General features: G+C 39.0%; 1 protein-coding gene across 1 annotated transcript in view; it reads right to left on the bottom strand.

The window, feature by feature from the left end:
• Positions 1-384: 384 nt before the first annotated feature.
• scn1laa (sodium channel, voltage-gated, type I-like, alpha) overlaps positions 385-15,688 on the bottom strand; it is a 29,167-nt gene continuing 13,863 nt past the window's right edge. The window contains exons 13-28 of the mRNA XM_042494079.1: positions 13,539-13,671; positions 13,188-13,426; positions 12,901-13,074; positions 12,448-12,804; positions 11,817-12,265; positions 10,324-10,333; positions 7,615-7,747; positions 7,369-7,523; positions 6,099-6,272; positions 5,852-5,974; positions 3,668-3,943; positions 3,436-3,492; positions 2,374-2,511; positions 2,116-2,220; positions 1,744-2,014; positions 385-1,651 (exon numbers count right to left, since the gene is read on the bottom strand). Coding sequence (XP_042350013.1) covers positions 459-1,651; positions 1,744-2,014; positions 2,116-2,220; positions 2,374-2,511; positions 3,436-3,492; positions 3,668-3,943; positions 5,852-5,974; positions 6,099-6,272; positions 7,369-7,523; positions 7,615-7,747; positions 10,324-10,333; positions 11,817-12,265; positions 12,448-12,804; positions 12,901-13,074; positions 13,188-13,426; positions 13,539-13,671 — 3,987 coding nt within the window. The 3' untranslated portion in view covers positions 385-458. The remainder of the gene's footprint in view (positions 1,652-1,743; positions 2,015-2,115; positions 2,221-2,373; positions 2,512-3,435; positions 3,493-3,667; positions 3,944-5,851; positions 5,975-6,098; positions 6,273-7,368; positions 7,524-7,614; positions 7,748-10,323; positions 10,334-11,816; positions 12,266-12,447; positions 12,805-12,900; positions 13,075-13,187; positions 13,427-13,538; positions 13,672-15,688) is intronic.

The following is a 15,688-nucleotide window of genomic DNA, read 5'->3' as shown; positions in this document are numbered from 1 at the left end:
ACTACACCTGAAGGACCGACGCCTTTGTAGAGTAAAAAAAAAAAGTGTATAAAAAGTGAAATAGCCCAACTGTGAACTTTAAAGTAAAGCATAAAAACTGGGTTTTTTTCAGTTTGAAAACAAGGTAAAGTAATACAACAGTCATTGATATAACAAAAATTCAAGACACTCGATAGCAGAACTAGCTGCAATATAAGTTAAAGCATTAACTAATGTGTCTTTCAGAGTACTTAGCCATCCACACAAACAGCAAAAAGGCATCCTTGCTCCTGAACACAGCCACATGCCACTACTGCATGAAGGAGCCACTTCACACCACACCTTTAGACTCAAGGAAGCATGGCCAGTTTGGCATAGATATCCATACTAAGGAAGGGAGTCCAATGGATGTCTAAGTTAAAGGTTGTAAACATTTTTGTCATTGATTTAAATGTCTTTGTTGCATCTCCATCTTTCTTTTACATATATTGCTCTCTGACGTCTTTGCCCTCAACCTCCTTTTCACTTTTGTCTTTTTCATATTTGTTTCTCCCATTTGTTGTCACACTGTTACATGAGGGTTGAGGGGCCGCTGAAGGTGTCAGTTCACTTTTTTCGGCGCTGGAAATGTCTTTGAGTTTGTCTGTGACAAGATCCTCTTTGTCAGTGTATGTTTGATCCTTTCTAATGTTATCGCTGGATCTGTCAGAGGGCTTTACAGCAGCATGTTTCTTTGCATACTCTCTGTATGCTCTCTGGATGACAACGGCTGATGTGTCCTCCTGTTTGCGACGTAGGGTGGTAGTGATGGGCTCATAGGACACTTTGGAAGGATTGGAGGCCATGAATCGCTCCTCCATCTGCCCCCTCAGGATGTCCATCTCCCCACCCTCACCCAGAACGCGTTTTGTGAATGCAAACAGGATGTCCAGGCAGTGGATGCGTTCACCGCTCACCATGGGTAGATCCATAGAGATCAGTTCCATCTTGTTAGGCTTTGGGATGCGTAAAGGTGGGTCCAGAGCATCTGCAAATTCTGACAGCTTATTGTACTCCATGAACTGTGATGCACGGGGATCAAATTTTTCCCAGACCTCATAAAACGTTTCAAAATCATCCTCGCTTAATGGATCTGCACTCTCCTCAGTGGCCACACCGAAGTTTTCTAGGATAACTGCAATGTACATATTCACCACAATCAGGAAACAAATGATGATGTAGCTCACAAAGAAGGCAACCCCCACAGAATAACTCCCACAGTCTCCCTTAACACGACTGCCAGGATGCTCCTTTGACATGTTACAATCATCTTCATGTTTGTTGAGAATGGGAGAAAGCAGGCCATCCCACCCCGCTGAGGTGGTGATCTGGAACAAACAGATCATGCTGTTGCCAAAAGTCTCAAAATTGAAAAGGTCATCGATGCCTGCTTCCCTCTTGACATAAGCAAAGTTTGACATGCCAAAGATGGCATAGATAAACATCACCAAGAAGAGCAAGAGACCAATGTTGAACAAGGCAGGAAGTGACATCATTAAGGCAAACAGGAGTGTGCGAATTCCTTTGGCACTTTTAATAAGGCGGAGGACGCGGCCAATCCGAGCCAATCGGATAACTCTGAACAGTGTTGGTGAAACGAAGTACGCCTCAATTAGCTTTGAGAGAAACACACCTAGGGAAAGAAAGTACAACATATTAAATTAACTTTAATCAGGACACATTTACTGACAAGTATGATTAATTAATGCAGCTACCGAATCATACCAATTATTGAGAGGATGACGACGATGAAATCAAACACATTCCAGCCATTTGTGAAAAAGTATTGCCGAAGTGCAATCATCTTCAACAAACACTCTCCAGTGAAGATGATAATGAATACTAAATTGATCCAGTAGAGAATGTCCTCCTTTTGCTTTGACTGCTCCTCAGTTTCCACCATCATGGCTACCATATTGAGCCATATCAGAACCATTATTACAATATCAAATGCTTGGTTTGTGGTGAAGTCAAAGATGAATCCTTGAATTTTGTTCTGAAATAGAAACAAGGAACACAAAAGCATATTTAGGTGCTATTAAACAATGATCATATTGGTGATACAGATCAGATGCAGTCATGGTTAAAGTCACATACTGCTGGCCTGGGTATAGGTTTTTGTGGTTTCTTTGAGCCCAGCTTTTTCATGGCATTGTAGTATTTCTTCTGTTCTTCAGTCATGAAGATGTCTTGACCTCCAAAGTAAACAGATAAACTACGGCATGTTAAATCACAGCAAAGCTGATGAGTAGATAATGTAGCAAGAGGAACTGAAAGTTCTTTTAAATTTTGTATTTTCATCAGAATAGCAAGTAAAATGATCAGATTTTGTAATGAAGCAAATTTGATACTTATCTTTTTCTTTTGCTGATTAAAATTGTCTATGATGACACCAATAAAGAGATTGAGAGTGAAGAAGGCTCCAAATATGATGAAAACAACAAAATACATGTACATCCGCAGGCTGATCTCATATTCTGGTTGTTGTTCTGGCTATAGAAGTGACAGAAAATGGAGACATTAGTACATTTAAGTTAGAATTTTTAAGTCCTGGTATATTTGGCAACTGGTGCTAACAGCAAGTGCGATTTGATAAAGTAAATAATAAAAATCAAAACACATGGTAATATGCTGATTGATTTTGAATTTTGTATGAACAACATGTTTCCGTCTCAAACAAAAAAAAAACAGTGTTTTGCTTTTAGGACTGACAGGTAAGTGAAATGCAAAACACCTCTTTGTTGTCTGTTGCAGTACGATTTTAATGTGGCATGGAAAGTAAATGTATTCATGAAAAAAAGCATTCACTCATAAAAGATGCTAAATTTTTTTCATATAGCAACATTAGCTGGTGAGTTTTTTTTTTTAAATCTTGTTTTCATTTGTTTTTATGTAGCCATCTTAAATCTTGCATACATGGAGAGATAATTGCATGGTCTCATAAACATCTTAAAGGGATAGTTCAGATAGTTGTTTTAGTGGGGTTGTATGGGGTGCTTAACCATAGGCAGTATATTACATACAGTAGATGTCAGTCAGCATGCTCCCAGGTGAGAAGCAGACTGGAGTCTGACAGCCCGTTCTGCAATTGCAATTTTAATTCGCTGATCATGGGAGCTGCTGGTCTACCGCTGCTGCAATCAGCTAGTTCATTTGAGTTATTGTGTGAATCCAAACAAACCCTTTTAAATGCCAAAGTCACATAAGGACAAAAACAAACTAACTGATCAAGGCAGTGATAGACCAGCAGCTCCTGAATTCAGTGATGTTATTAAATCACAGTTTTTATATTATTTATTTTATATTTATAATATTCTGTCTGTGGATAACTTTAAACAAACTACTTAAAGTATTGTGATTTCAGGAGGCACAATTTATAAGATACATTATACATGAATGTTATTGAAATTTGATTACTTTGCTTTGAGAGTCCACAGCTGCATACATGATGTCCATCCAGCCCTTGAAGGTAGCCTTTATAGAAATTAATAATATGCATGAAAAAAAACATTGTATTAGCCTTTTGATCTGTCCATCACTGTTAGTTTTCCAAAAATACAGAAAATATGTTTACAAGCTTACATCTACAGAAGCCCTAGGCAGCCATACATTTATACATTTTTTTCCTCCTTTTCACTTGTCTACTTACCACTTGCAGCAGTGCAAGGTAACCGGCGCCAACATTGTCAAAGTTGATTTTGACAATCATCCAGCGAGCAACGTCTTTGCCCATGTTGTCACACTCTGTCTTGTTTGTCACCACCGTTGACGGGAAATCCATATTCGTGGTCTTGTTGACACAACGGCCGTACTTTCCCGCAAATAAGTTGACTCCCATGATGCTGAAGATGAGCCAGAAGATGAGACACACCAGCAGCACATTGAAGATAGAAGGAATGGCTCCAAGGAGGGCATTGACAACCACCTGCACACCAACACACACACACACACACACACACACACACACACAAACATAACCCATTTGTACAGCAAAGATCACAAGGTGTAGAACTGATGCACAACATTGTATACACTAGTAATGGTAAGAATAGGAAAACACAAGAGTGAATGTTTCAGTGCCAACATACACATCAGCATGAGCTCATCACATCTATGACTGACACCAAAAAGCTCAAATGCAACGATAACTGCATGGTAAAGGTGGGAAAAGAATTAGGAGAGGAGGCAGGAGATTGAATGCGTGTATCTAAAAGTTGTCTTAGTGGGTTAAAACTTAATTTTAGAGAAACATTGAAACAAAACACCTTGTAGACGCATGACGAGGCCACAAAATTTGCTTACTGTAAACAGAAACATAAATGAAACATGAACAAAATCATGTTAAAGCACCAATATCCAAAACATAGATATCATAACAGAAACTAATGGAGCACACATGAAAAGCTTTTCATGCAAATGAGGGAATTGACTGGCTACAATGTGAGGAAAGACCATCATCTTAACAGTACTGTAGAACTAGACCACCACAACATGACAGCAACTAATCAATACATGCTCCATTGATTTCAGCAGCCAACAACCCTCCCCCTCAGTTACATAAGTTGTCAAAGCCTGTTCGGACCAGGCTTGCATTGCATTGCATAGCAAAATATTGTAATGGCAAACATGGCACCACTTAAAGGAAGAGTTTGACAATTAAGGATTATCTCTGTGCGTTACATATGAAGCTGGAGCCAGGAGATGGTCAGCTTAGTTTAGCATAAAGATAGGAAGCAAGGTGAAACAGCTAGCCCGGCTCATCCAAAACTGGCACATCTAAACCTCACTACTTAAATGTTGTAACCTGGTTTTTAATTTTTACCAAAAGCAGTGCTTATTAGGAGTTATGTCCTAAAGAATTTCCTGCCTGAATTGTGGACCACACTCACTTTGCATTGTTGGGGATTCCTGACTGCAATTTGAACAGTTAATTATGGCAATGTTTGCCTCTTTTTATGTGGTAGGAGTGAAAATTAGTCATTTTCAACATTTGTTGTATTATGGTTTCAGAATGATGACGACAGTTGGAGAACAATTATATACACAGCAGCACGTAGGGTAGGATTTTTTTTTTTTTGGCAAAGAGTTTTTTTGTACAGATTTTAAGGCATTCATTGCTCTCAAATGGGAAAAAAAAACCTTTGGGGAACATACCCCTGGACCCCACTTGGTTTGGGCTGAGCCACGAATGTTTATGTCTGGCTCTGCCCTCGGTGGTATAATTATTCTCACCTGAATCTTGGCAATATCATTTTCCCAGTAAAATGAGTGTGTCTGTGGCTTTTAAAACCAATTTTATTTTGCTTTCCCATTGCCAGTAGTCCAGAGCAGTGTGCACAGCTCTGGACAGTAGATGAGTGCACCTTCCTGTTTTGGTTTTTGTTTCCTAATGTGTCAAGTCAACATGATGAGCAGGCTGGGAAACCAGTTAGTTAACAGTAGAAACTAGCATGGAAGCCAGTGAAAATATTAAGTTGGTTACTTTTTTTTTTTTTTCATCTTTTTGTGTTTTTTTTTTGTGCAGTGGGAAAATGGAAGATGGTGTATAATTAGATGATAATTTAAAAGAAGTTGACATAATCAACTTTGCCATTTCAATATTTCTGTCACCTTGAGGACAAAAAACAGCTGGAGAAAGGGGATTAGGGAAGGACGGGAAAGTTTCATTTACGTGCAACACATATTTTGGTGGATCTGCTTTCTAGATTTTGCAAAATCACACAGATTTATGCTGCCCTTTGCCAGATTGCAAGTATTCTGTTCTAGTGCTGTGAGCTGGTGACAGACAGTGCACTGTGACTCAGAGTGGGTGGGGAAATGAAATGACTCTTACCCTCATGCCTTCAAACCGAGACAGGGCTCTTAGGGGCCTCAGAGCTCGCAAGGTTCTCAGAGACTTGATGGCACCAAGTTCAGAATATCCCAAGGCATTGGCTGTCATACTGATCAGTGAGACCTAAAGCACACCCACCCACACACACACACACACCAACACACACACACATACACGTCACTAAATAAAATTTTTAATTAAGCAAGTATATCTGTTCTTCTGTGTAAGTAAAGGTGTTTCAACCTACATCAACAATGATAAAGTCCAGCCAGCACCAGGCATTTGTAAAATACTTGGCATATCCATACGCCACCCACTTCAGTAACATTTCCAGAATAAAGATGTAGGTGAAGATTTTGTCTGCAAATTCCAACATCGTTTTAATGGTCTTCCTCTGCTCAATGTAGACATCCTCAAGTGCCTGGATGTGAGTAAAATAACAGTGACTTATTCAAATGAAATAAATATTTTATTCAAAATCTTGACTTTACTTTGAAGACGATAAGATGAGGGTGCACTAGCTCAATAAAACAAAATGTTCTTTTAACACAGCAGTTTGAGAAGCTACTGCTTGACAAGAGATACTACATACTGTACAATATAATGCATGAGAGCAACTACATCAGATGCTCAAAAACAACTTAATTGACATGCACAGCAGGGTTGCGGCAGATCTGTAAAAAGTCTTACAAGGTATTGAATTAATTAATCTGCAAATGAGGCCTAACTGGTATGAAAATGTCTCAAATCAGTTTTTCAAAAGTCTTAAAAATGCTCAGACATGGGTAGTAGGATGTTACGAACCATTTTTGTCTGATGTAGTATTGTACAATCTCAAATAAATAGTAATATCTGAAAGAAACTCCAAGGCACTCTCTTATAATGTTAAAATGCCTTTATTTCTACGTCATGAACCTTAAAAACACACTCCTACTCATTTCAACATACAAACTGTGTTGGGTTGATTGTAGGAGTATTAGGCATTTTAACATTATAAGAGAGTACCGTGGAGGTTTCTTTCTGATTTCTAATCCTAGTATATCCCCACCCAAAGAACACCTCGAATGGACTGACTTTTAAGTCCAGGAAGGGCCCCTATTCTTGTATTTTTGAAATGTTAGTATTTCTTTTTTTCAATAATTTACCAAATTTAACATCAAGTATGTAACGATAAAAGAACCAATCACACTAATATACATTTTCAACATCCAATCAAATGAAAACTGACCAAGCTTTTTTTTAAAGGGTTTGATACTTCAATATGACAAAATTATTTTGTTGTGTTCCATTCAAGAAAGTTTTAAATCCCCTCAAAAAAACATGTTTCATTCTGAATTAAATATTTAGGCAAATTGTCTCTAACTCTAAGTACTTGATGTCGGTTCCCATTTATTTTTCTTCAGTTTTGGTTATTGTAAAATTGGTCTTAAATTTAAATCTGAATGACATTAAAAATTATTCAAAAGCCTTCAAACTAACTTGCATTAAACTGAAGGAACCCCAGCACAGACACTCACCAGTGCTCCACTGCTAAGCAGGATCATGAAGATGATGAAACTCTCAAACCAGTTGTGCTCTACGATCCGGTAACAGGTCTTTCTAAGCGTCCACCACACCTTCCACCAGCCCTTTTCCACATTAACCTGACAACACTGGAACCTTTGCACACAGCCTGAGTGGAGACAAAGGGGCGATGGTGATTTACCGGTGTAACATGGAGAATTACATTAAGGCTGTGGTGGGCTGGTTGTAGGAGTATTCACCATCAGGAAAGCAGGCGTCAGGTTCCATATGTTCTTCCAATTTAAAGTCTAAAGACTCTGCTCCCTCCCTGCCTGGCAAATCGTCTATTGTGCTGCCCTCAGAGGAGCTGGTCTGGCCATCATCATCTGCAATCTGCGGATATAGCAGAGGAAAATCAGTGTTAACTGAGCAATGTAACAGAGCCATGGAAAATGTCATGGGGCTGACATGCTGAGCACCTGTACATTTCCTTTATCTACTTGTTTAAAGCTGAAATTATTAACATCAACATTAGTCAAAAAATACCAACAGACTTCCATAAAATGTATGTAATGGTATGTCTTAACTGCCGCTGAAACTACTGTCTGCTGTGTGTCTTAACGCTTTGAAATCTGGTGCAACATCACTCTCTTCTTTTTAAAAAAAAAACATGAGAAAAAAAGGCAACAAACAACTTGGTAGGAAATCTTTAATATATTGCAAGAAATGAGTAGATTCAGGAATTTTTAAAGGCTAGAGAAAATGTTTAGGGGAAAATAAATATTTATTTGTATTTAGAATGATCATAATTGCATATTTAAAATTATGTTACAGAATTTTTATAAATTTATAGGCCAGGCAGAAATATCCAAAAATAACTGGAGAAGCCCAGTGGTGTTGTACAGTAGCTGTACGGTTTCTCCTTCAGCCTGCTGTTGTATTGCTTTCTACAGGGTGTGTCTCCTAATAGCTGGTAAATGAGAACAGCTTGAATGCCTTTCTGGAGAACACAGGAGCGCTTGGCTGTCCTGGGACCAGCTAATGCAGTGCAGGGAATGATGTAAGCATGTTACTGCGATATATTGTGAGCACTAAAGTCCGTGTGTTGATGATTTGTGTTTCAATCCATCCATTCTGTTTCTGTCAGAAGCATTTTATCAAAACTGTGAAACATTAAAGGTTCTGTGTATAAATTAAATATATTATTATAAAAACATTATTAATGTTTTGGAGGTTTTTTTGACTGCCAATGGGTGAAATGGTTGTAACATAATTCAAAAATTGAGACCCTACCCAACTTTCTTGGTTGCTTATAATAGCCTGTGGACTGACTTCCGTGTAATGGACTCAAGACTTATTTTCCTGGAAAATCCAAAAGTCATGATGTTTATATGCATTTTGAGTTCCTTGTCTGTCTTCAGCTATGCTACACCCACCACCCTGGCACCCACTACAACACAGAGCCATAGATTTATAATAATACCAAGATACCAGATGCCAAGATGGTGCCTATTCATTAAAATGGAGTTGCTCGCCTGGCACATTGGCCAAAAACATTTCTAGCTTTCGTGTTTACTTCTGTGGTATGTGGCCCAGTGACTCTCCGCAGCAGTGTATCTCCTGCTGGCCCTGCCTGCAAGTTCCAGCCCGCCTAATAAACTTTATGTTGTGATGAGGTCAGTTTTTTAAATTATTTTCCTTGGCTTCAGGAAAGTTTTACAAATACAAAACCTCCATGGATAAAAAAAATTTTTAAAAAAGAGTCATGATTAACCTTATTTACAGTTTGAGGTGTCCTGTCAACAGTTTTACTGACGTCCCTTTTACAATGGTGACCTATGTGAAAATGCTTTTTGGGCCGTAAGGTTTTTTTCCCCAATGCAATACCATGAGTAGCCACTGGAAAAAAAATGACTGCAAGGCTGAGCTGCATTTCAGGAAGTGCCCTTTCATTTCAGGCCAGTATTTTGTAGTGTCCAAACAGTTTAATTACACCATCACGTGATGCCCTGCGGTCCAAAAAGACTTTCCCCATTGACTTATATGGTGAAGGACACATCTGTTAATCAGGAGATTGATTTTTGTAAGCATTGCATTCCCTGCCAAATAACTAATTTTTCTCTCAAGATTTGATTCATTCAGTATGGATAATATCTGGAAAATCTAGAAGACCTGCAAGATTAAATAATTTTATCTCCATTCAAGTTTCCAAAGTGCTAAACTGAAAGTTTGCTTTTCGACAGCACTTTGCATTTGGAAATATGGCTGATCTCCTTATCATATGGGTAATTTCACACCTGGTAGTTAAACCATTTTGGCTTTATGTGCCACTGAACAATTCTCATAGGAATGAAAAGGGCCTCCCAAAATTTACTCAATATTGTAAAACTCAAGAAAATGAAACAAAACCAAAAAAATGATTTTAGTTAAACTAAATTAACTTTCACTGATGTTTGACTGAATAAAAATATTACAGAAACAACAAAAATAAAAATTCAGGACTGGAGAGGTCAAAGATGAATGGTTGATCTGTTTAAACGGTAACTGGGTGATTACATGCAGTAGGTAATCTCCATCTTATGTATAGTGAAGTGTTCTTGTCTCCTGAAATGTTGAGAGCATCTATAAAGCAGCAGAAAGCAAGCAGCAATGACTTTGTTTACAATTTTTCACATAAAATATTGGCTGATTATTGAAAGCTGAGACAAAATTTAAAGTAGTACATTTAAAAAGTAAATCTCAAAGAAGCAACAATCACATAATAGACACTCAGCATGTTTCTTTTTTTCTTTCACGTGTCATCTTTCTCAAAGCACAAACAGCTCAGATTCAGCTCCCAAGCACTCAGACTTAAATGGCGCATAATGAAATCTACACGCTGGTATTTTCCTGTCTATATGGCTTCACCTTCGTTAAAGGGTCGTGGTATATAGGCTCTTCAGGGAAAATGTTAGGTCACATGCTCATACCTCATCATCACTGTGGACAAAGTGCTGCAACATGACTACTGCGAAAAATCATACCATTTAGCTTCAATAACTGATATTTTTGCCAAGAACCTCAACCAACACTGAAATCCCACCCATCACACACCATAAACATTAGTGATATAGCTGATAAGATTTGGTTTTAAAGAAGCATTTCACCAATATAAAGAGAGTCCTCACATAAAACTAGGCTGTCTCTGCAGTAGAAAGCCAAATGCTTTTGAAATTGGTGCTACATGGCCAGAAAAAAACTGAGAAAAAAGATGCTTTTGCACAAGAAATACAAAACCTACAACTACCAGAATGCATCGTGCCTTAACAGACGCTCCCGCTGGGTGCTTTCGGAAATAATCACTCTGAGTGCAAACTTGACTGTTGGTAAATATGGAGCGCTGTTTGAATGTAATGTTCGATTATCTAGAGCACTGCACTTTTAAAGTGGCAGAATGTGCTCTGGGCACTCCATCTGGGGAGAGAGAGCAGCAGAGCTCCAACATTTTGGGATGGTGCTTCGGTCCAACCATCAATTAAACGTGTTGGTATTTCACAACCTGGGACTGAGACTCAACAATAAACTAAAAGTTGCATAATGTTACTTTAACCATTTGTTAATTCATGGAGAAATAGAGTGCTCTGTTACTTTGAACAACAGCTCTCTCATTTTAATGTAAAGCGTCACATTGGATTTACGAACGCACCTGCAATGTAGACTGGTCTGAGTGAAACAATGGTGGCTGGCAATCACATATTACAGTTAAACCATAATCTAAAACACGTTTCTGAAAACATTTGGGGTGAGAAATATACAACACAGTAACAGAATCTTGGTTTGTATTTGATCAGCGCTGATTTTCTTTTATCATCTGACCTCCTTTTTTTTCCACCTGCATTTTCACTATGCCGGAGGCAATATGACGCCCACTTCCTGTTCACAAACTCTCACTATTACAGCTTAAAAGGGTATTTCAATATATGTATGGGAAAATTTTAGGATAAAATAATCTTGATTTATATTTGATCAGCACTGCAAAGTTTTACCATTTGATCGTGATCACATTTCAGTTCAAGTTTAAGAGCGTGAGAGGGGGGTGGGGGGGTAACCCTCTGTATCAACTGTATACTCTTTGTCTGTGCTGTTGGTGGTATGGGTGGTGGGCAATACAAAAATGCAGAAGGACAGCCTGAAATTTGAGCAACAGACTGATAACCAGCGAAGCTCCTCCAAATTAAGTAAATTGTATAATTTGGATTAGTTTTCCCAGGGGGGAGGGCGAATAGATTGGCACTAGTTAGATAGAGTTTAGCACAGTTCATCTACACATGCTACCCATATTGTTTTGAAATAGCGTGGTTGAAAATGAGCAAAATAATCCTTTAAAGAAGCAACTAATTTCTAACAATAAAGCAATCTTGACAGACCAAACAAACCAACCCACAAGAGCACCCTTACCCCAATGCATCCTGGTGCATCAGACGAGGCACTGCTGAAGTCTTCTGTGTTGAGGTTTTCAAAGTCAGACTCTCCCACAGCAATAGGAACGGTGACAGTCAGGCTTGGATTGTTGATGAAAGACATTATAGAGTCATCACTCTTGCTGCTGACTATGTACTTGTCTCCATTTTTGCCCACTCCAATTACATCCCCATTTCCATTCTTAGGAAAGTCTATGATGGTGTGGTTGGGGACACTATTCGGACCTAAAGGTTTGTGGAGCTCATCCAGGGATTTTTCCTCCCCCTTCCCTTTCTTCTCTTTCCCAAGACAGACACTGTTGCAGCTGCTTCGAAGATAGGACTTTACAAAGGCAATGCCCCTGTGAATCCGAGCAATGGCAATTTGCAAGCTGTTGTCTTCCTCATCCGTCACTGTCAAGTTGTCAGCGCTGAAAGAACTCAGCAGCAGAGCCAGGAACAGGTTCAGCACCTATCAGACAGTGACATGACTTGATGTAAGATTGTGTTATCTTTAATCTATGTACTTTATCATAATAAAAATGTGCAGTTATAAAAATGCATCGTGGGTGGTTATTCTTTGCACCCATTGGCTAAATCTACAAGGTTGGACAAGTTGGATTCATGAATTGACCATAAGAGATGATAATGTACCACAAGGTTTCCAATAACCATGACCATCATGTAGACAATGATGCACTTGGTCGTCCCAGCCACCTCCATACAGTCCCACATGGTCTCTATCCACTCTCCACAAAGCACTCGGAACACAATGAGGAATGAATGGAAGAAGTCATTCATGTGCCAACGAGGTAGAGTGCAGTCCCTAGAGATTTTACACACACATTCCTTGTAGTTTTTTCCAAACAGCTGCATGCCCACAACAGCAAAGATGAAGACGATAATGGCCAGCACCAGCGTCAGGTTGCCCAAAGCCCCAACTGAGTTGCCAATTATTTTGATCAGTGTGTTAAGAGTGGGCCACGATTTAGCCAACTTGAATACTCTCAGCTGTGAAAACAAAAGAAAAACAAGTAATTCCATTTCTTTCGGCACGCGAAAAGCACCTGAAAGTATTGGCTCTGACAGATATGTATTTAGACTTACCAGTCTGAATGATCTCAGAACAGACATGCCTCCCACGTCTTCCAAGCAAAGTTCCATCAAGCTTAAGCTGACAATGACTCCATCGAAAATATTCCATCGCTCCTGGAAGTAATGGTACGGGTCCAAAGCAATGATCTTAAGGACCATTTCAGCTGTGAAGATGCCAGTGAATACCTTTATAAAAACAACAATCAGAAATACTGACCATTAATCAACATATTACCTATTTTACAAAAAAAACACAACAGAAAACAATTTTCTGTACTTAACACTTAAAGCGGACTCACCTTATTGCCCACAGTCAGCATGTCAGTGAAACCGACGGTCATTGGATAATGCTCCATGGCCATAAACAATGTGTTGAGTACAATGCAGATGGTGATGGCTAGGTCCACAAATGGATCCATCACAATCAGCTTAACCATCCTCTTTATCTCCAGCCATACTGGACAACATTCCCAGATGAGGAAAGTATGGGCAAAATTGTACCAGCAAGGAGGACACTTCTGCCTGGACTCTTCAAGTTCTATCGTACAAGTGATGGCAAAAAAAAATTTCATCTAAAAGTACCATTTATCTTTTCAATATACAAGATATAACCAAGATAGGATGCTCGTGCAATGGTGCACAATACCTACCCTCCATTGTGCTAGTTATGACACTAGCTATACTAAGAGCTCTCTGTCTGGCCTCTGGCCCCTCAAGGAAGTCCATAAACTCCTGTTGTGGTCCTCCACGAGCCTGTCTGTATTCTGTGTCAGTGGTGTCAGCCTGGAGATAGAAAAAATTGTTAAGGATTCAACTGTGCATCATGACATAACATGTTATCATGGACATACAAAAGCTACAAAAGGAATTCTGCATCAGAATGTGTCCGGCTGGACTCCAATAGGTAAAGCTCTACATGAAAACTTGGCACAATATGACACCCTGGTCAGTTGGTCAGTAGCAGCAGTTATGCTTGCCAATCACGGTGGACTGAGAAACAATTGTAACAGTAAAAAGAAATTGTTGCCATTCTCCAAGCCAGCCTCACAAGTTAAAAGTTTACTTTTAACTTTAGCATCTACTGAGGGACTCATGTCTTACAAGGGTTGTGGGAAGCCTTGTGAGACACTGCTCCTTGTCACGGTGTGTGTCGTGATTTCATAGACTTTTGGAAAGACTAGTCCATTGTATAAGACTCATTTAAATTGCCTTTATTAGGACAAGGGTTCTTGGGTTTGGGTCTGTGTTTCCCCTCCTGTGTTCCTATGCTGCATTTCCCTCTTTTACCCATCTACACAACTGTCCTGCATCAGCCTCATTAGTCCTTCCCTGCCCCTCAGAACAACCTGAGCTCTCCACCCGTTTTCTCCACCTGCACTTCATCCCGTTGTCAGTCTGGTTTTTATTTAAGTTCTGGTTTTTAGTTCAGTCTGTGTTGGATCCTCGTTTTGGTCATGTTATGTTCAATTGCTGTTACTTTGGATTAAAGACTGATCAACGGCTTTGCATTAAGTGACCATCTTAATCATCATTAAGTGTTTTAGTGTTGACTTAAAATACTGGTGTCTTTATCCTAAAATTTGGAAAAGATTTTTGAATATTACCTCACTGCTTATATTTTTAGCCACGCTAGCTGCATAATTACATTTTTGGCCTTTGGTGAAATATCTCAACTACTATGGAGTGGATGATTATGAGCTTTGGTATTGCAGATACATGGTGCCAAGAGGACAAATCCTAAGGACTTTGGTGATCCCCTGACTTGTCCTCTAGAGCCATCATCAAGTCAGATATTTTAATTGTAAAATACTTTGGTTTATGGGCAAATACCCCCAAAACTAAATGCATTCACACCAGCCTAAACATTTTAGTATTGCTATCCTGAGCAGGTTAGCATGCTGATGTTAGCATGTAGCACAAAGCACTGCTTGCAATTGATTAGCACAAAGGAGGAATGCAAAAAGTTGACAGCATTTACAGCACCTAAATAAATAGAGTCCAATAGTTCTCTGACACATGCATCATTCTATAACCAAAAACCTGCTTTGAAAAAAAAAAGATTAACAATAAATTTATATTAATTAAATGTTAAATAAATCACTAGTATAGAGACAGAGTACAATCACCACACTCCGAAAGCCCAATGCAAGGGAAAACTATTAGCCCACAATACGCAACCAAGGGCTGAAACATTGACAAAATGCCTGTAACTAGCAAAAAAGCATTAGATTTCAAGTCAAATGATTATTTTTGGATCTATGTCTATTGACATTTCATTTAATTTAGGATTCCCATTAGCTTTAGCCAAAGCTGAAGCTATTCTTCCAGAGGTCCACACAAACTCAGTATTGTCGGTTTCAGTGTCCCTTCTCCTTACTTTGTTTATCTTGGGAGAAATGATCTGATTGAATGGCTAGAGGTGACATACTTGATATTTATAACTATTTGATCAAATCACCAGGTAAGATCATCATTTAATGTAACAAAGGTCAAAGCCAAGCCTTGAAAAGCTTAGTTAGCTTTCAACAGTTTGTCTGGCCATATAAGCAAACTTCTTGCTGCACGTCAGCACTCCACAATTTTGCCATGTCTTACTGCTGATGCCTCACATATTTGCTTCAAGCTGTTTTTCTGTTCTGCAACTCATGAAAACTTAGTTATTATTATTGTTATTAGTTAGACTGTTGGTGGTGCATCCCAACACACAGCGCCTTTCAGGTATTTTTGTGTTGTTTGCTAGCAGACACAAATGACAAGGAGGCACCGCCCCACAATATGAAGTCAAAGGAAAGCGATGAAT

The sequence above is a fragment of the Plectropomus leopardus genome, chromosome 10 (assembly GCF_008729295.1).
Source record: "Plectropomus leopardus isolate mb chromosome 10, YSFRI_Pleo_2.0, whole genome shotgun sequence".
Classification (NCBI taxonomy): domain Eukaryota; kingdom Metazoa; phylum Chordata; class Actinopteri; order Perciformes; family Serranidae; genus Plectropomus; species Plectropomus leopardus.
Note: the sequence above shows the minus strand (reverse complement) of the source record. Positions and strands in the feature narration are given on the sequence as shown.